The sequence below is a fragment of the Anguilla rostrata genome, chromosome 8 (genome assembly GCF_018555375.3).
Source record: "Anguilla rostrata isolate EN2019 chromosome 8, ASM1855537v3, whole genome shotgun sequence".
NCBI lineage: Eukaryota > Metazoa > Chordata > Actinopteri > Anguilliformes > Anguillidae > Anguilla > Anguilla rostrata.
The window spans coordinates 23,345,495-23,366,366 of record NC_057940.1 but is presented as its reverse complement, the minus strand read 5'-3'; the positions used below and the strand labels follow the sequence as shown (position 1 = coordinate 23,366,366).

The 20,872-nt window shown below is 43.1% G+C and overlaps 1 protein-coding gene across 5 annotated transcripts in view; it reads left to right on the top strand.

The window, feature by feature from the left end:
* Nucleotides 1–20,872, top strand: part of LOC135261141 (uncharacterized) — a 70,832-nt gene that overhangs the window by 30,639 nt on the left and 19,321 nt on the right. For 4 of the 5 annotated variants that reach the window (XM_064347120.1, XM_064347122.1, XM_064347117.1 and 1 more), the window contains 14 exons: nucleotides 10,673–10,806; nucleotides 11,011–11,121; nucleotides 11,480–11,537; nucleotides 12,321–12,395; nucleotides 14,507–14,572; nucleotides 15,184–15,261; nucleotides 16,875–16,958; nucleotides 17,280–17,413; nucleotides 17,679–17,801; nucleotides 18,219–18,276; nucleotides 18,864–18,929; nucleotides 19,512–19,664; nucleotides 19,761–19,894; nucleotides 20,412–20,525. In XM_064347120.1, the coding sequence (XP_064203190.1) occupies nucleotides 10,673–10,806; nucleotides 11,011–11,121; nucleotides 11,480–11,537; nucleotides 12,321–12,395; nucleotides 14,507–14,572; nucleotides 15,184–15,261; nucleotides 16,875–16,958; nucleotides 17,280–17,413; nucleotides 17,679–17,801; nucleotides 18,219–18,276; nucleotides 18,864–18,929; nucleotides 19,512–19,664; nucleotides 19,761–19,894; nucleotides 20,412–20,525 (1,388 nt within the window). The remainder of the gene's footprint in view (nucleotides 1–10,672; nucleotides 10,807–11,010; nucleotides 11,122–11,479; nucleotides 11,538–12,320; nucleotides 12,396–14,506; nucleotides 14,573–15,183; nucleotides 15,262–16,874; nucleotides 16,959–17,279; nucleotides 17,414–17,678; nucleotides 17,802–18,218; nucleotides 18,277–18,863; nucleotides 18,930–19,511; nucleotides 19,665–19,760; nucleotides 19,895–20,411; nucleotides 20,526–20,872) is intronic. The other variant, XM_064347119.1, reaches the window with a different exon arrangement.

The following is a 20,872-nucleotide window of genomic DNA, read 5'->3' as shown; positions in this document are numbered from 1 at the left end:
GGAGGTGGGGAGGGATGGGGAGAGGTGCAGCCTGAAGAGGTGAGTCTTCAGTTGTCGCTTGAAGTGGGTCAGTGTCTCGGCTGTTCTGACCTTCACGCGGAGGTCATTCCACCATTGTGGGGCCAGGACAGACCGGAGACGTGTTCGGGAAGCGCAGGTGCGAAGAGGGGGAGGTGCCAGACGTCCTGAGGTAGCGGAACGGGGGGGTCTGGCTGGCATGTAGGGTTTGAAGATCTTGTGGAGGTATGCTGGGACTGATCCCTTGACTGCCTGGTATTCTAGGACTAATGTTTTAAATTTGATGCGAGCCATAACAGGCAGCCAGTGGAGGGTAGTGAGCAGGGGAGTGACATGGGAGTGTCTAGGGAGGTTGAAGACCAGACGGGGCTGCAGCATTCTGAATGGGTTGCAGGGGTCTGATGGCAGATGCCGATAGTCCAGCCAGAAGAGAGTTGTAGTAGTCCAGGCGGGATAGTACCATTGCTTGGACCAGGAGCTGGGTAGAGTAGGTGGTGAGAGAGGGGCGGATTCTCCGGATGTTATACAAGAAAAACCTGCACGCCCGGCTTACCGCTGCGATGTTCTTGGAGAGGGACAACCTGTTGTCCATCACCACTCTGAGATTCTTGGCACAGGGTGATGTCACTAAGGTGTCCCCTAGGGAAATGGAAAAATCGAGGAGGGGAGAGGTTAAAGCAGGAATAAAGATTAGCTCCGTCTTACCCGGGTTGAGCTTCAGGTGGTGATTGTCCATCCAGCTCTGGATGTCCCTCAGGCAAGCGGAGATGCGGGCAGGGACCTGTGTGTCCGATGGGGAGAAGGAGAGAAAAAGTTGCGTGTCGTCGGCATAACAGTGATAGGACAAGCCATGGGCAGAGATTACAGGGCTAAGGGATCTAGTGTATAAGGAGAAGCAAAGGGGACCGAGGACTGAGCCCTGGGGAACTCCGGTGCCGAGGGGACGGGGCGGCGATACTTTACCAGCCCAGGCAACCTGGAATGAACGATCGGAGAGGTAAGACTCTGTCCAGTCAAGGACTGTGCTGCAGATCCCTGTTGCTGCCAGGGAGGACAGGAGGATGGAGTGCTCCACAGTGTCGAATGCAGCCAAGAGGTCTAGGAGAATCAGGACAGAGGAGAGGGAGGCTGCTCGTGCGGCATGGAGTGACTCACTGACTGAGAAGAGTGCAGTCTCTGTCGAGTGGCCAGGCCTGAAGCCGGACTGGTGGAGGTCAAGCAGGTTATTCTGAGAGAAGAAAGCAGAGAGTTGGTTATATGCAGCTCGTTCAAGAATTTTGGATCGAAAAGGAAGGAGAGATACCGGGCGGTAGTTCTGGATGACTGAGGGATCTAGTGTGGGCTTCTTCAGCAGTGGGGTGATGTGGGCCCTCTTGAAGGATGAGGGGAAACATCCAGAAGATAGGGAGGAGTTTACGAGGGAGGTGACAAATGGGAGGATGTCTGGTGTGATTGCCTGGAGGAGAGATGAGGGGATAGGCACAGGTGGTAGGGCGGTGGGAGAGCAGGAGCTGGGAAACTTCAGAGTCTGTGAGGAGAGAAAATGTGGCGAAACGGGGGTGGAGGGCGTGGATAGAATAGAATTTCTTTATTGTCATTGTACTGGTGTGTACAACAAAATTCAGGCGCACTGCCTGGGTGGAGCTCAAATATACAAAATAAAACAAGGTAATAAAAATATAAAAGATACAAAAAAGGAATAATAAAAACTCTACATACAGCTCACAATAAATACCAGTGTTGCACATAATAAATATAGGTATTGCACAAATAAATATGAATATGAATAAATATTGTCTATGGGGGGTGTACTTTCAGTGCAGAGTTCAGTGTGGTGATTGCTTTGGGGTAGAAACTGTTCGTTAATCTTGTAGTGCGTGCTTTGATGGACCTGTAGCGCTTTCCTGAGGGCAGAAGGACGAACAAGTGATGGGCGGGGTGATATGGGTCCTTTAAGATGCAGGATGCCTTCCGCAGGCAAAGGGAGCTGTAGATGTCTTCCAGGGCAGGCAGATGTGTGTTGGTGATCTTCTGAAGGACACTAGCAGCTGATGTGGCAGGTTGACTTTCCTGAGTGTTCTTGGAAAGTAAAGCCGCTGTTGTGCCTTCTTAGCCAGAGAGTTTGTGTTAGTTGTCCACGTGAGATCTTCTGAAATGTGAGTGCCTAGGAACCTGAAACTGGAGACTCTATCCACTCTTCCTCCATTTATGTGCAGTGGGGGATGGTCACCCTGCTTCTTTCTAAAGTCAATGATAAGTTCTTTTGTTTTTTTGGTGTTGAGTGCCAAGTTGTTTTCTGAGCACCAGTCTGTTAGCCTCTGTACCTCCTCTCTGTAAGCTGACTCATCGCCCTCAATGATCAGCCCCACCACTGTTGTGTCGTCCGCAAATTTGATGATTGTTCATTTTGTGGGTTGGTATACAGTCATGGGTGTGCAGAGAGTAGAGGAGGGGGCTCAACACACAGCCTTGTGGAGCCCCTGTGCTGAGTGACAAAGTGGGAGAGTGGTGGGAGCCCATCCTGACTGACTGCTGCCGGTTTGTTAGGAAGTCCTTTATCCAAAGGCAGATGTGTTCAAAGCTTAGGTCGGACAGCTTGGAGACCAGTCTGCTGGGTATGATTGTGTTAAATGCAGAGCTGTAATCCACAAACAACAGCCGTGCATAAGTTCCCCGTTGTTCTAGGTGGAGCAGTACAGTGTGGAGGGCAGTGGCAATGGCATCATCTGTTGATCTGTTGGCTCTGTATGCATATTGGTGTGGATCCAGGGTGGATGGGAGAGCAGCCTTGATGTGCTTAAGGACCAGTCTCTCCAGGCACTTCATGATTATTGGTGTTAATGCGACCGGCCTGTAGTCGTTGAGGCAGGTTATGGCTGTCTGCTTCGGGACTGGCACTATTGTGGATGTCTTTAGGCATGTGGGGACAGTGCACTGTGCCAACGATAGGTTGAAAATATTTGTGAATACGTCAGCTAACTTGGCAGCGCAGTCTCTGAGAACCCGTCCTGGAACTCCATCCATACCAGCTGCTTTCCGTATGTTGACATTACGGAGAGAGTGCGTGTGACATTAGCAGTCTGTATGATGAGTGTCTGGCTGTTGGAAGTTATAGCTGGAGCAGTGGGCATAACAGTCTCTGTTCTCTCCACCTCATGGCGGCCAAAGAAGTGATTGAGCTGCTCCACCAGTGAGGCACTGCTGCTGGTGGTCGGGTTGCTGTTGTTATTATAATTGGTGATGTGCTGTATACCTTGCCATGCACAACGGGGGTCTGAGTTGTCGAAGTGGCTCTCAATCCTTCGCTTGTAGACTGCTTTGGCGTCTCTGATGCCCCTCTTCAGGTCGGACCTGACCGTACTGTACAGCTCTGTGTTGCCGGACCGGAAAGCCATATTGCGGGCTTTTAGCAGGAGTTGGACCTCTTTGGTCATCCATGGTTTGTTGTTGGGAAAGACACGGATGCGTTTTATGGTAGTGACATTGTCCACACAGCTTTTTATGTAGAACAGTACAGTGGAAGTGTAGGTGTCAATGTCCTCATCCTGAAATAAATCCCAGTCAGTGCGGTTAAAGCAGTCCTGTAGCTGCTCAGAAGCTCGCTCAGGCCATACCTGTATGTCTCTAGCAGCTGGTTTGACCATATTGATAAGCGGTCTGTATGCTGGAGTTAAAAACAGGGAGATGTGATCAGACTGGCCCAGAATGAGGGAGAGGTGATGCTTTGTACCCATGTTTAATGTTGCTATAAACATGGTCGAGTGTGTTTTTTCCTCTTGTAGGGCACTGCACATGTTGATAAAATTTTGGAAGGACAGACTTTAGTTTTGCTTGGTTGAAATTGCCTGCTATTATAAAAACTCCGTCAGGATTGGCATTCTGTTGTTTGCTAATTGCAGTTAGCAGATAGCCCAGAGCTGTTAAGTATTAGCATCTGGTGGTATGTATACAGCTGTGATTATGGCAACCGTGAATTCTCATGGCATATAGGAAGGGCGACATTTTATTGATAAATATTCCAAGTCTAGAGAACAGTGGTTATCAATGACCTTTACATTCATGCACCAGTTATTGTTTGTGTATACACAAAGTCCTTCCCCCCTGCTCTTACCGGAGTCTTTGTTCCTATCGTAGCGGTGTGCTGTGCGGCCAGATAGCCTGATGGCCTCCTCCGGGATCATCAGGTTGAGCCGCGTTTCCATAATGATCATAACGCAGCAGCCCTGTATATTTTTCTGCGTAGATGTGGTAAGTTCCAGGTCTTCCATTTTGTTGGCAAGTGATCTTGCATTGGCAATGAAAAGACTTGGCAGTGGAGGTTTGTGCGGGTCTTTTCCTAGCCTAGCATGTATTCCGGCTCGGCAGCCTCGCTTTTGTTTCCTCTCTCTGCGCCGCCTCCGTGCTTTCCGGGTGGGACAGTAATCCACAGAGACCCCGGCGGTCTGACAAGCTCTGGCGGGATGTTGTGATCAGGATCCTCGTTGTTAAAAACACAGCCACTGTGCATCGAACCAATGTTTAGTAGTTCATGTCGGCTGTATGATATGTTAACGTATGCATACGTGGCACTCAAAAATAAATAAACTAAAAGAATACTAATTATAGAGCGCCGGCTCGAGGAGTGCTGAGCTGCTGCACGTACATGCGCCGCCATCTTGCTTCAACAAACCCCAGGAAAAAGGAGAAGGAGAAATATACTCTGGTGCATTGGCTTGGCTTCCAGTCAGTTTTAGGATTTGATTTTAAGATTCTTTTACTGGTTTTTACGTCCTTACGTGGCATTGCACCTGAGTATATTTCAGACATGCTTTTAAGATATGTTCCTGGCAGATCCCTCAGATCCTCTAGCTCCAGTATTTTAGTTGTTCCTAAAACCAGGACAAAAACATATAGTGAGGCGGCATTTAGTTTCTATGGCCCTAGGCTTTGAAACGCCCTATCTGAGGACAGCTCAAACAGTTGACATACCTTTTTAGCCTCGCCTTTACCTAGGAACAATTTTTATTTTATTTTATCACTTTTTATTTCTTACATTTACTAATACTCTTCCTACTTGATTTTATTTTATTATTTTATTCTATTTTTTTTTTTTTTTTTGTGAAGCGCATTGCATTGCAAAACCTTGTCCGAAATGTGCTATATAAATAAAGTTTGATTTGATTTGATAATGTTTATTTGAAAACTCAGCGTAATGATTTCGTTGTTGGTCTATCTGTCGTATGATTTCTTCTGTAACTCCATGTTGATGTGTCAAAGCACAATGAACAAAAAAATTGGTTTGTGACTGCATATTTTTTAAAATGGCGGTTGAAATAAAATGCTGCGAGTACTCGACCAACCAGAACTGTTCTGTGCTGCAAGCCCCTCCCCCAAAGTTCCTGTACTTTTGGAAAGTACTACCCCCCGAACAGGGACTTCTTTGGGGGGTAAAATAATGTCCCCGGAACTTAATTTAGACCCTGGTCCCTGCAGGGGAAAAGGAATGAGTTCCTCAAAAGGTTCCTAGTTCCTGGGGAAAGTTCCTGCGGTGGAAATGCGGCTTATTTTATTACGCACAAGATCACACAAAGGCAATAGTTGCTAGCTAGCAAACTTTATAACTGGCTACTCTGCCTGGTAGAAGTGACCCAATTCAGATTTTTTGCTCATATGTGGCACAGATTGGATATGTACTATGAACATGTAAACAGAAGAAAGCATATGGATATTTGCAGATCCGTTTTGGGCTATATTCATATGTGAAAATAAATTTGATCAGAATTAGAAATCTGCCTGTCATCTAAACACACTGATCGGAATTTCCCGAATTTCATTCCGATTCCCACATCATTCAAAATGCGATATTCTCATACTTTTTTCATATTTGAATGCTGCATAACATATATCACATGCACAACCACTCTTTGCTGGTAACATTGCCGTAACAGAAAATGTTAATAGAAGCTAAACTGCGGACAGAGGTTCAGTCCAGTGGCAAAAACCAAGATTACGTCCTTTTAAGAGTCCGTATAGGCCGAAATACAGGAGATGTTCGTTGCAGACCTAAGACGCTTTGAAAAGCAACAGCTTGAATTATTATTTTGTTTTGTGTCCATTGTAGATGGTGAAATGGCTGTGGCGGCCTGGTTGTTTACTTTCGTATTGGTAATGTGGAAGTATGCTTCTCCTATATGCTTTTAATGTTTATATATCTTTTTAAATTTCTGCTTATTAAAGATTGTATTGATCAAGAATATAGTTAAATGTATGTGATTATGTGAAGATCGATGAAGAACAGCAGGTGTTCTGTGTTATGTCTAAGAATTTGTAACTAAGGAAAGACTGTAGCCTCTTTGTACACTGATGCATACGATCTAGAGAATCTTTGAACCCCAGTTGCAGGAGGAAAATTGTAAACATTTACTTATTGGAATTTTGTAAGTAACTTATGTTGGGGAACAGTCTTGTGCAGAAGACCTTTGAGTTGCAAGAGAAGAGAAAGGGCACTCCGACCTAGAAAGAACTGTTTTGCTATATCTAGTTGTTGTATAGATTATATTCTATTAAAATAAATGAATGAAAATCAAATTAATAACAACAACAGTAATAATATAAACATATTCTGTTAGAACATGCTGGTGTGTTTGTATACGAGTTGAATATTTCATTTGGATCACAGCATGTATTGAATGCATAAGTGCATGTACTTTGGAACCGGAAGATTAAACAATTGTTAATCATGAGAACAAATACTTGTTATTCAAGTCATACATATACATACCTCTGTGTGTGTGTGTGTGTGTGTGTGTGTGGTGAAATATCTGTCATTTATTGAAATTGAAAATGATATAATAGTTATTGTTGAACTAGCTGGTGAAACATAAGTGTGACCTAGGCTAGGATTGGTTGTTTTAGAGGGAAGATGCATCATGGTAGAAGAAGATCTGATTGTATAAAAAAGGATGTAAAACATAATTCGGAGAGCTCTCTGTGTGTCTTTATGGTACTGGAGACCTCCCATAGGCCTATGTAAAATAAAAATATTATTAGAAGAAATCATAGTTTCTAGTCTTTCTTCTTACATCGCCGACTCACCCACCGAACCTAACAGGAGGTTTCCACCACAGTAACTAAACCCTTGTGTGCACATGTGGGTTGTTTCAAGTGTAAATCATGTGAACACAGGTATCTGATATGGGTCGCTTTTAAAAGTAGATGTAAACCGGCAGTCAAATAGGATATAGGCAAAAAATCTGATCAGATGTTGGAACATGGCTGTAGGGATTTGCTTCCATTCAGCCACAAGAGCATGAGTGAGGTTGGGCACTGATGTTGGGCGTAAGGTGTGGCTTGCAGTCGGCGTTCCAATTCATCCCAATGGTGTTTGATGGGATAGAGGTCAGGGCCCTGTGCAGGCCAGTCAAGTTCTTCCCCACCAAACTCTGCAAACCATTTCTCTATGGACCTTGCTTTTTGCACATGGTAATTTTCATGCTGAAACACGAAAGGGCCTTCCCCAAACTGTTGCCTCAAAGTTGGAAGTGCACAATTGTCTAGAATGTAATTTTATTCTGTAGCATTATGATTTCCCTTCACTGGAACTAAGGAGCCAAGCCCAAACCATGAAAAACAGCCCCAGATCATTATTCGTCCTCCATCAAACTTGACAGTTGGCACTATACAGGCCTGTACAGTTGGCACAATGCATTTTGCCAAACCCAGATTCGTCCGTCAGACTGCCAGATGCAGTGCAGCATGATTCATCACTCCAGAGAACACTTTTCACTGCCCCAGAGTGCAGTGGCAGTGTGCTTTACAACACAGCTGTTGCTTGGCATTGCACATGGGGATCCTAGGCTTGTGTACGACTGCTCGGCTATGGAAACGCATTTCATGAAGCTCTTGACAACCGTTCTTGTGCTGACGTTGTTTCCAGTGGTAGTCCGGAACTTTGTACTGAGGACAGATGATTTTTATGTGCTACATGCTGCAGCACTCGATAGTCCCGTTCTGTGAGCTTGTGTGGTCTACCGCTTTGCGGCTGAACTGTTGTTGCTTATAAAAATTTCCAGTTCACAATAATAGCATTACAGTTTACTGGGGCTGTTCTAGCAGGGCAGAAATTTGACTAACTGACTTGTTGGAAAGGTGACATCCTGTGACACGTTGAAAGTCACTGAGCTCTTCAGTACGAGCCCATTCTACTGCCAATGTTTGTCAGTGGAGATTGCACGGCTGTATGCTTGATTTTAGAGACTAATTTTAAACTTTGAGGTCTAAAACCTGTTGGCAGATTCCAGACAGTCTCCAGACTCCAGCCTTCCGAGAGTCCAGCCTTTGACTACACTCTGAGGGCTGAACACTTGTATCTACCAAGGAAACCAGGGATCCTGTGACATTACATTGGGCTGAGTATTCAGAGGTCTAGTGAGCACTGGTTCTGCCCTCAATCTCTGGGACCTTTTGATGTGGCTCCCCCAGGACAGATTCCAGATGGTCTGAAGACTTCTTGTAGCCTGTGTCTGCACACTCAAAGGACTTGAGACTTGTATCTGCTGTGGAACACAGGGATCAGGTGACCTGCACCAGATTTAGTATCTGTGGTTATTAAGACTAGGTCTCTTGTGCTGGAGCCTGAACTCCTAGGCCATGCATCCTACCCCGTACTCAGGTTAAATGACTTAGATTCTACTGCTAGAAACTCAGATGTCTGAAATGTGTTACCCAGAACTCTGAGATGAAAGTGTAAGAAACCCCTCTGATACACCAAACAATGGAAGTATCTTAGTGGTGTAGTGGAACGCGTGTAGTCTTACCCGATGCTACTGGACCTGGATTAATTTAACATTATCTCAGTTATCTTTCTTCAAAATAGTGTTCTAACCTTTCCTCTGTGCTAACAGTTATGCATAGGAGACTATGATCTGGCAGTAGTGTGGTTCTATACAGATCGCTATCTATCGTAGCTAGTAGACGCGGGTGTTCCTCTGGCCTGTGCAGCCTGCATATATTAGACAATTCTGTATCTTGCTACGGCACGAGCATGTCGACAGTTTACTATGGGCTGCGGATATCCTGAGTTCTATGCTTATGTTAGGACTCTGAAACTGCTAGGTGTGCAGCGGTTACAGTCAAAAAGGAATGCCAGGTTAAAGTGAATGCAGTTTATTTTACAGTATGTGCAATGATGATAATATACAGATGCAAAAGAGTGACTCCCTGTCAGCACCGTAAACAGTTTGTTTTGCTTTGGGGTCTGATAAGAGGCAGACTTTTGTGAACTGCCATACAAGTGACTTACATTCTATTACTAGAAAGTCAGAGCTCCGGGTGAGCAGCCGGTGCAAGCATACCAGCAACAGTGCCTGGAACACTGCACCTCAGTCTGTAGTGCACTGACTATCGTGGGTTTGCTTTCAACCAGGAGCCGCAATGGCTTGTCGTGCTGTGAATAATTTTCAAGGAAGTATTGGGACTTGTTAGAATTAGAATCATTTATTATTACATTATCTGCCCCAGAGGACAGAAGACACAAAATGTTCTACCAGACAAAGGAGTGTTGGTATCTTCACATTCATGAAAGGGTCGTAAAACTGTTCCAGAGCCAAAAGGCCTGGTAATAAAACCTGTTACCAGGAAGAGGGCCTGGTAGTAAAGTAATTTCCCAGGTAGAGGGCCTGGTAGTAAGGTAATTTCCCAGATAGAGGGCCTGGTAGTAAAGTAATTTCTCAGGAAGAGGGCCTGGTAGCAAGGTAATTTCCCAGTAATTACTAAATTTCTTATACAGATGGTCGATATGGTTGAACATTGTCGTAAATTTTCCTCTTTCAGTGAAGAATGCCTGACTTGTTTACATTCTGGACAAATGTGACTGCAAGCAAATCACCTAGCAGCACTTTCGACACAAGCGACACCGGAAGGTTTGATCTGAATGCAGTGACAGCATATTGCCTTTTTTTCCAAAAAGGTGTTTCATGATAGAAATTTTAGGAAATTTTATTTTCGCTTGCATTCACCTCTGAATGCAAACTAGTCAGACATTCTTCACGATGAGACATTTTATGACAAATATAGCGCTTTATTTGAATGACCGTTTGGGAACTACACCTTTAACAAGAAAGGTTCATTAAATATAGATGATTATATGAGTTATATGCACTTCCTGAGGGGGAAGATTGTTATAGCAGTGGAGAAGTAGAGAATACTGACCTTCAAAATAGAAGAAACAAGACAATGTTTCACCCTGAGCAGATGAAAGTGTGTCTGTTAGACTTATTGTTTTTGCAGCAGGCCAAAGGACCTTGACATATTAAGATTATACTTTGTAATGCATGAATTTATCCCTACTATGCCATTATAGGAACAATAATCAAGTCTTGAAACTATTTAATCTTCCGCACCTGCTGTCTGAGGCATTGACTATTGTAAGTGTTTGTTTATGAAAAGTTAAAACATTCACAATTAAAACATTTTCCAATGTAAAATTCCAAGTATATATAATAATACAATCAAACCTGACCTCAGTAATGCTTTGATTGCCTTGGTGAAAATGCGTTACAAGTTATTTATTGTGAGGAAGTTTATGATTGTGCTTTGTGCGTGTGTGTGTGCATGTGTGCGTGCACTAATAGAAAAAGTTTTTTGTGCCAATTGAGTGTTGTGTTTAACTGGGCAGGTCTTGATGCTGTGCTTGAATGTACCAGTGATGATCTTCCTCCACACTACCTGTGTGAAGCCTGTTCTGAAAAAATGACCATGGACTTAATCATTGATCACCTTATAAGCCCCCGTCACAGATACCAGTATCTGGTGAGTTTAAAACTGTGTATATAATGCTTGCCAGAGCTTATGAATTGGAGGTTGCAGGTTTGATTCCCTGGTTGGGCTGGCATACATCAGTAAAAATCAAGTACCTTAAGTGAAGTGTGTCCAGTGTGTAATAGAGCACACATTTTTTTCCTTTGATTGATTTGTCACTGCCGGAATAGATCTTCCCATATTGTTTGTTTGCAGAAATTGCAACATCTCCTTAGTTCTTCTGAGGAAAAGACTGGCTTGAACGCTGGATCCCTTAAAGAGACTGCTTTTACTGTGGAGAAAGAGAGAGGCTTTGGAGAGGCGCAGGTAAGCCTGACTTTTCTAGGAAGGTTCAAGGTTACTGCTGTGACCTTGAGCTCTTGTTTCCTCTGGGGTTTTTTACCCTTCTCCTAACTGGGAACCTAAACTTTCCCCACAGCCATACACCCCAGCCTCATATGAATCTCTTAAATATAAAGGAGTTCACTTGTACTGTCTTACAGCTTTACATTGGTAAAAGATGAAAACATTCAGAATTCCACTTTGACCCTACTTGTAACTGAGCAAGCAGTAACTCGCACTTGCCTGTGTTGAACACATACATCACGCATCTGTTCACACTGATGAAGTTTGACACAACTGACCTGCCCTGTGTTGTTTTTTTTTCCTTGGTTGTTTGCCAAAGGTTTTGGAATTGGATGCTGAACAATACAAAGAAATTGTTTCGAGTTCCATTAATGTTGGTAAGTTTCCTTTAATTTAGAATCTGTTCAATAAAGATGTAATAAAAAATGTAATAAAATCAGACATTTGACATTAGTTTATGGTAATATCACACATACGCAGATTACGCACATAAAACTGGGTGCACACTCCATTGGCCATGTAGTTCACTCTTCGTTCTCAGTTCAGCTGAAATCAAACAACAGCTGGTGCTGCATATACAAATGTGTGTAGGCTACTTCTATTCATTGCGGTGTTCAAAGCGTTTGAGGGCTGGAAATCTAGATGTCTAGAGGGGTGGAAATCTAGGTTGAGAAATGTTTTGACATAAATAGACTAGGTTAGCTCAGGTTTTTCTTGGGTGTAGCCTGGCTAGAACACTTTGAATTGCAAAATTGTGCACATTCTAATAAATGTTATTTAAAATTGTGGATACATGCACTCCGCTCTGACACTTGGAGAATATTCATGGCAAAGATCTGCAATGCACAGATTTAAACATCATTTAAACTATTTTGAAGCACATGTTTTGTTAAAGATAGCTTTTTTGATTTTTTAGATAAATACAATGTTATTCCCTAACAAATGCATGCAGATACATCGGCCAATTACCTTGGCTATATTTATTACTTTTTTGGCGACGGAGCATTTTGGCTGGTGAAAATACTGAGCGGCTAGTGACTTAGGGAAAACACTAGCCACAGTGGCTGGTGAGACCAAAAGTTGATGTCACGTCCAAGTGCAGGTGTATTTCTTTGTCCCTGCGCAATATGTATTCATGTTTTTTTTTCCCCACCTGTCAGCTCTGAACAGGCTGCAGACTATCCAGAAACAGCAGAGTGACCTTCAACCCCTTGTGACCTCTGAACAAAAACTGGGTGAGTGCAAGACTGCAGATACAGATGTCCATTGTTAGGTTGATAAGGAAAAATACACCTTTGTCTTGTAATCCAGTCGGGAAAACACTTCACACTAGATCAAATTATAATGGTCTTTATTTCAGCAGAAAGCCCACACCTGCTGGCAAAATTAACACGGTCCTAAAAAAAAATCATTATTACCAGCGATCTTCTGTACCCTCTAAGAAACTGTGTAACCATGTGTGTCGGTACTGATGGGTAGAGAGAATTCTTCCCTTATAGTGACCAGGCAAAACAAGGTATATCTGCATAAGAGTCCAGCACCTGCATGCAGCAAAGTGGCTGAGTCTGAAATGAGGAAAGTTGGGGCTGTCCCTACTTTTTATGATCAAAAGTGTTTTACTAATACTATGCATAATTCTAAATCCGATACAAAAGCTTATAGAACATTCAGCAGATGCTATGTCTAACACGTATCACAAATACTGAATAAGCACACTGCCCTCTAACCTTATCCACATTCTCTGGGCCTACAAAACATGCTCTAAATCAGGAGCCAGCCAGTATAACACGTTTTGAGAATTCTGGGGAACGTGGTGTCTGACACAGTTTCTCCTGGGTATGGCAAGGGGGGCGAGTGTAAAGGAAGAACCAAGCTCATCCTGCTGGACTTTTGAGAACAAACTCAGAGAGAGAAAGATTTTAAAAAACACACACCCCACACACACACACACACGCACATCTCCTGTCACACAAAATAACTCCTTGTTGCCCTTGGGAAGCTCGATGCCTGGAGAGCCAGCGGCCCTAGTTGAAGGCCCTGAGAAGACTTTAGTCATAATAAAGATATTCTCTGCCTTTCAGTGCCTCATTAGGTAAAAAAGTAAAGCTCAGTTTTCTGCCATCCAGCTGCATGCCCCCTCTGCTTTTTTCCTCAAGGTCTGTAGGAATTGAAGATTCCAGCCTGTGATGTATTTGTGTGTAACTCACACGGTTACTCATTCATCCCTTTTTGTAGAGAAGACGTCAAGCAATGTTGAATAGCACAGAATACATTATATTACTGAATACACCTGTACATTACATTACAGGCATTTAGCAGACGCTCTTATCCAGAGCGACGTACAACAAGTGCATCAGTTCAAAGTGCAGAGGTGCAGAAAAACACACTAGAGTGAAGTAAAGATCGTAGTGCCAGAAGTGACCACAGATCAGGACTCCAACCCTGTAGGGTAACCTGTTCAGCAAATAGACAACAATCCTGCCAAGTACAAAACTAGCACTGAAATCATATTTCCCTAATCAGAATCAACAAAACAATCCTGCCAAATACAAAATCATGTAAAATACAATGTAGTAGTAATAATAATAATAATAATAATATGGATACAAATATGATAACCCTTCATCATTAAGTAGAGCGTAACTGTTGTTGAGGAATATGCAGATTTAATCATTATCTTATACACATTTATGCATAATCATTATTGATATGTTGGCATAATCATCATTGATATATGTTTTTTAATACCGTTTTATTCATTACACTCTGTGCAGAGGGCCTTTGGACAGTGCAGGATATAATGGTCTGATTGTTGCGTGAGGGCCGGGAGCTGTGCTTCAAGGCCAGTCCACAGCCTGGTACTGTTTACCTTATCAGTGGTTACTAGGACAATGGGAAGATGTAGCTGAATCTTAATTAAGAAAAATTGTTTTTCACCAGAAAGGTATGCAGGACTGAGGGGCCCACTGTATTGAAATGATATATGGTCAAGGTTGTTAGCGGAGAAAGATGTTTTTGTTAGAAAGTTTGAGGACGAGGAAGGGAAGGTGGTGATGAAAGCAAAAGATACGGTTTTCACATTATAAAAGGTATGGACCTACAGTATCTTGGTTTAATGAGCTCACTGATGAGATGGGGAATCCCTGTTCAACTCTCTAGGTGACCTCCTCCAGACTCTGGAAATTAACTGGTTAAGAAATTTGAGAACTTCTTTGATTTCTGTGTTAAGTTTGTTTTGAACATATATAGAATTAATCACGGTCAACAGAACCTGAAGCGGAGGTGTTTCCCTCGACACTGTCTATAGGAAGATGGACTGATTTTCTTTATTCCCCCCCATTCACAGTCAAAGGACAGATGGTTCAAAGCCATGCGGCTTCACCAGCACCCAAACAGGCTTCAGAAAGTAAAGGTGAGCAAAGGGTGTAGTTATAGACTGCAGTTTTCCCCAAAATGTCCGTCATTTCTTTTCAATGTAATTGGGGAAGCCACATGATGACCAGTTAATGCTTATCACTACTACTAATGTGCTACTGGTGGTGTTCTAGTGCCTTTTTTATACTCTCTTAACATCCAAAATTCTGATTGATTTTAATTTGAAAGTGAGAATCTGTCTCATCATCCTTACTGAAGCAAGGCTTGGAAAGGGAACTGGGCTTGTAACCTAAAGGTTTCAGGTTTGATTCTTAGGTAGGACACTGCCTGAATATAAATGGATTTTATGTTAAAAAAAACAAGTTGTGCTGGTCACTCTGGATCAGACCTGGGTCAAATACGTATTTGTTTTGGATTCAAATACTTTTCTACGCTTTACTAAGTTTGACTGGTGCATTGGAACCTATGACATTTTCTCAAAAAGTGCAAACCCCACCTTTTGGTCCTATTGGCAGGCTCAGTTGCATCAGGCAAGATTAACAGAGCACAGAAAAGCATTTGAATCTAAAACAAATACGTATTTGACCCTGGTCTGCTCTGGATGAGATTGTCTGTTAAATGCACATGATGTAATGTTTTCACTCCCAGCCATTCGGAAGAATGTCAACACACAAGAGCCTACGGATGAACCCTCACTGAATGTAAAACGTACAGGGAAGAGCTTGTGTGAGTAAAACTGTTTGAAGAACGTGTCATGACAGCCAGAGAACTATGAGTAGATTGTCTGAGAATAAGCTGTCCTGTTGGGTGATTCAACATGGACCATAGCAGTAAGGACAAAGGTTTTTCAGTCAACAGGGTTTTCCCTGTATCATTGTGAAAGAGTCGCCTCTCTGAACGATCAGTCTAATGAACGCACAGCTCGGCCATTGGACTGCAGAGGGGAAAAGATGCATTCCCTGCCTTTCAGAGGACACGTATGCTGGCTTGTGCTCTCTACGTGCATTTGATTACAGTGCCTTCCATAATGTTTGGGACAGACTTTTTTTCTTCTTCTTCTTCCCCCTCCTCCTCTCTCTTTTTGATTTGGCTCTAAGGGGCATACTACGAAGCGCGACTAAGGGGTTAGCAAACTAACTTGAGCTTTTACCCTGAGTAATGTAATGTAATGTTTTCCGTATCACAAAGCTGACTCACTTTAGATTGGGGTATATCGCCATGGTAATTTAAGCTGCATAGGTAACCTGGTCTAGGGCAGGTTATGTTCAGGCTATCGGATTGACGCATAAAAGCACTACCCTTTGACCAGTCAGCTTGGAAAAGGGTGTCTCCTGCAGGATCCTGCATGGCTTGGGGGTGTTTTTGCAGTGTGTAGATTTAGAGACAGAATTAATGCACAGGCTTTCTCTCTAGGTACATTAAGGAGGGAGTAAAGTATATATGTGGAATTCTTGAACCCTACATGTCCGTATCTACTTTCCTTAGCAATGGGACATTGGTTTAAGTTAACAGCTATTCCTCAGGTGAGAAATATGCTGCTGAAGTACTGCTGCTATAGGCTCATTTTTGCCGACATGGCCGGTTTTATGGGTAAACACGAGTTTGATTAACAAAGGGCGTGTTCACTTAGCAAGTTGATAATCACCTTTGTCATACCGGTTAAGCCCGATTGTGGTTTTTAGGTTTTGTGGATTGTTGACTTGCTATAGGATGAAACACCGTCCAATAGGTTTGGGGGCATTTGCTTAAACTTGAGCAGATGTTTCTGTACACCTAAGAATTCATTCTGCTGCTGCTATCAGCAGTTACCGTGAATACAATTAACCTAGTACCTGTGGTGGCCATACTTTCCCAAACCATAACAGCCTCACCACCATGTTTCACAGATGAGGCGGTATGCTTTGGATCTTAGGGAGTTCCCCAAGTAGTTGCCTTTACACTGTGCTCTTGCCATCACTCTGAAGTCAGTCTTGGTCACATCTGTCCACTACTTTAGACTAAACTGTAACCTGGACATCCTGTTTTTGTGACTAACTACAGTTAGTGGTTTGCATCTTGCAGTGTATCCTCTGTAGTTCTGTTTGTGAAGTCTTCTGCGGACAGTAGTCACTGACACGTCCACCCCTCCCTCCTGACGAGTGTTTCTGATCTGTTATTACTGGAGTACAGAGCTCAATCAAGGAAAAAAGTCTCTGTCCCGAACGTTATGGAGGGCACTGTACATGTAATATATGAACTCATACTGTATACACACTTCCACACATTGCGTTGAAGGTTAATAACTATTTGGATGTGGTTTATTAAGAGTGAATGTGAATCGTGAAAAAATCTTATTTCAGTTGTTGGACAACCAGATGAAACCCCGGTGTCAAAATTGCTGGACAACTACCTCAAGAGCAAGCAGAGAAAAGTACCCGTTATTGGTCAGTTTTTGTTTTCTGTCGTTGCAAATGTCAAAATGTATTTGTCACTCATTGATACACTTGTATTTGGCATACTTTATATAAAACTGGTATCTCAACCTCAGTAATTGGATGGCTGCAGTGTCTGTGGGATTCATCATTTCCTTTCATTTAGTCATTTTACGATGGAACAAGATGTGTGGACATGTTATCCAACCGGCGACTTCTTTTTAAAAAATGTGAATAGCGTGCAAGATGTATGCTTTATAAATAGAACAACCAAGAAGCTTACGGATTAAACAAACAGAACTAAATCCAGCATCTGTGTGATTCCTCCTGTAGGTCTGAGCTCATTGATAGAGTACCATGGTGACAACAAGCCTAACTTTCTGGAGTGCAAAACTTGCTACAAGACAGTACCCATAAACGGTGTTATTGGCCACCTCATTGGACCCACTCATCGATACAAGTACATTGTAAGTTGCCCCTTTTATAAATAATTTTTCATTAAGTTATCATTCTTTTTCCCAATTTGTAACATCCTCTTGTGTTTGTAGCCAGCTACACTGGGCGGTTCTGGAGAGAATTTGATCTCTTTATGGAGAAGATCAAACAAAGTCTGCTGGTGTAATTTCACGGCTATTTCCAGGGAATGTGACTTTCAGTGGACTGCAGTAGCCTCACTACCAGCAATATTCTCAGTGATGAACCTCTCTTTTTATCCATCAAATGTGTTTTCAGAAGTCGAAGCACCCTAACCTCCTGAAAGGATGGAGTGAAAATCCCAGCATGACAAACAACATCCAAAAACTGCACACTATAGCGGAACTCGTTGAGAAGAAGGAAGGCTGGGGACAGTTCAAGGTAATCCACTGGTTTTTTTAGGCTGATGCACAATTTATAGGGTGGGGGGGGTACACAAAGCAGGAAAGCTCTTGGCCGCCAAACCCTCCCAACACAGCCACCAGGTAATGTTTTTAAATAATGCATAAGCCCACAAACGCATTATCTGTGTATTTGAGTAAGGCACCCTGTGTATGCTGTTGTATGATTATATTGTTGTGACATTTTTCTGCTCGCTGTTCATTTTCTGTTATTACCTGTTCAGTTGCTACCTGTGTTCTTGGGCTTTATGTGATGTGTTTATTATGTCACATGTACCACAGTGGTCTTGGTATTATTGGACAAGGGTCTGCAAAATGCATAAATACATAATGACCAAGGGACACAACTGTGCAACTGTGGGAAGAGCTGTCCTGTGATCATTCTTTTCTTTGAAAGGTACTTAAATTGGAGGACAGTTCAGCTGAGGAAATGGGTCCAACTTCCAACAACAAAGGTAAGGAACTGCAAAATGTTACAAGCGAAACTGACATAAAATTTAGCTTTTCATGAGTTGCATTACATTACAGGCATTTACCAGGTGCTCTTATCCAGAGCGACTTGAACAACCTTTTCCATAGCATTCTCATTGCATCCATTTATATAGCTGGACATGTACCAAAGCAATGCAGGTTAGGTACCTTGCTCAAGGGTACAACGGCAGCATTCTACTTAGGAATTGAAACTAGTTGAAACTAACTAAGACCAGTTCCTTTACCTGTTGTTGTTCTGAATGTTTAAATAACCAGAATCTATACTCTTAACTCAAGCATGTCTTCACTGCACGTTCCAAATGACCAACCAACATGATTAGAATGTTGAAATTTACATGGATCGGTCAGCTTTTTGAAGTTCAGATTGAAACTTTTGGCATTATAGTTTGAAAAACAGTTGCCATTCCTGCTTTGTCTTGCGCTCTTGGACTTTGCATTTTTTTTTTTGCTTCAGATACATTGCATGCCCAACAGGTTAGTATTTCATTTGTTATTCAGTCGTTTATGCTAATGTTAAGTGGTTTTAAGACCTGTGTGCTCTGTTTTCCAGTAGCTACTGAGAAGAGTAAAGTGACGGCACAAGTCAGGGATCCTAAAAGCACGGAGACACAGAGGGGTGAGTGTATTGCGCGAGTCGCTCAGGATTCAGATGTCTATGCGTGAGTGAGGTTTTGTAATGCATCTATTAGCTAACCATTCTCTCCTGTTCTGAGGAATTATCTTGCTGATAGTCAGAATGTTATGTCTATTTTAATAGGTCCTGTACCTTTAAGAAAAGGAGCAAAAGTTTGATTATAAAACTTGCACAGAAAACTGTGTTTTGAAAGTGCTGCTGCAGAGACACCAGCTTTTTGTTGCTGTCTTCCACTTTCGTCCCATGGGCTTTCTCTCATGTCAAAACTCTCCTGCCCATTGATTGGTTTGAAGGGTTGACCGAAGGGGTCCCAGTGAATTTTTTAAAATCAGGACACCGACAGGGTCTAACCTCCTGCAAGGGCTGACTACAGCCAACGACACGCATACACCAGGCAGACTGTACCCCGAAGCTCGTACCCTGCTGTTGTCGCTGATCATTGCTTTGGGTGGCTCAAAACTATTTTCACGACTCCTTGGTGCAGCACGTACGCATACAGGCACAGATACCTTCCAACCCTCCACGTAATCTTTGACTGAACCCTACCCCTTCTGTTCCACACAGAGCCTTCTGCTCAGAAACGAGCTGCTCCGATGCCACCAGAGGAGAGTCCTGTTCAGAAACCACCTGCTCCAATGCCATCAGAGGTCCAGAGGATGTCTAACCTCTTGACATATTTTCATAAGGGGAAGAACTGGAAGAATCTTCCACTTATTGGTAAGCACTAGATTGGTTTTGGAGGTTGCGTTTTGTGCTGTGACGCCAGTGGACAGCCAGCGTTGATGGGTCTTTGCTTTCCATTGTCCTCTGCAGGACTGAGGGAAGTAATGGAATGCAGTGCCGTCAACTGGGGAGTTTTTTACATCTGCAAAATCTGCAATGTCATGATAAGCAAGAAGCGCATCATACATCATGTTGCTGGACTGTGGCATCGTGCTGCTTACATTGTGAGTTGGATGTGCCAGCGCTTTTTTCCCCCTCTTCCTCAGATTTGCTCTCCCCAATCATATAACTTCATAGAACTGTTTCTTCACCGAAACATCCTCAGGCAATTTGTGACAACACAGACTACATTATTTTCACACTGCAGTCCACCAGCTGAGCTGGGATGCCATTGCATTGAAGGCCTGCACACCGTAAACATCCTGTGTGCACATACTGCACATGCCCACTTGAACCCGCTCTCTCAATCGGTCCCTGCCCTTGTGTGATAACTGATGGGGCTGCTGACCGCAGTCTACACTGGCAGGATCAGGATTTGCTGTCATTGTGTTTGTTGGTCACTGAGGGCATTCCTTCAGCATATGAATAATGTAATGGCGACTGAAATAATGATTATGCTTCTTTTCCAAAGCCTTCAGTGCAGTTTCTATATTCAGGCTTGTGTGGCTGCGTGCATGCACGCGTGTGTCCCTGCATGCATCTGTTGGGTCTTCACTGGATCGGTTGTCTCCCTCTCCACAGAAAGCACTGTACCCCAGTTGGCTCAAAAAGGGTGCAAGGTTAAACAAGCAACAGTCTCACATCCTGAAGCTGGCCAGAATTGTTCAAGACAAGGAGGGCATTGGAGATGTGCAGGTGAATGGGAGGCCCTAACAGGATCACACTGTTGGTTTGATGCATTTGCCAGAAAATGAATGTATTTTTAAGAAAGTCAAACCCAAGATTGGTCACATGCACTTGATATAAGAAGAAACAAAACTAATTATCAGAGGTGGGTAACCCAGCTTCAAAGAGTAAAAAGACTGACCATGTATTTGTTCCACCACCATGCACTGAACCAGCTGATTCTAATTAGCATAACTCTTCAGCATGAGGGGAGAACTAATTATTGTAATCAGCTGGTTTAGTGCATGTTGGTGGAGCAAATTCATGGTCAGTCTTTTTACTCTTTGAAGCCGGGTTACCCACCTCTGCTAATTATT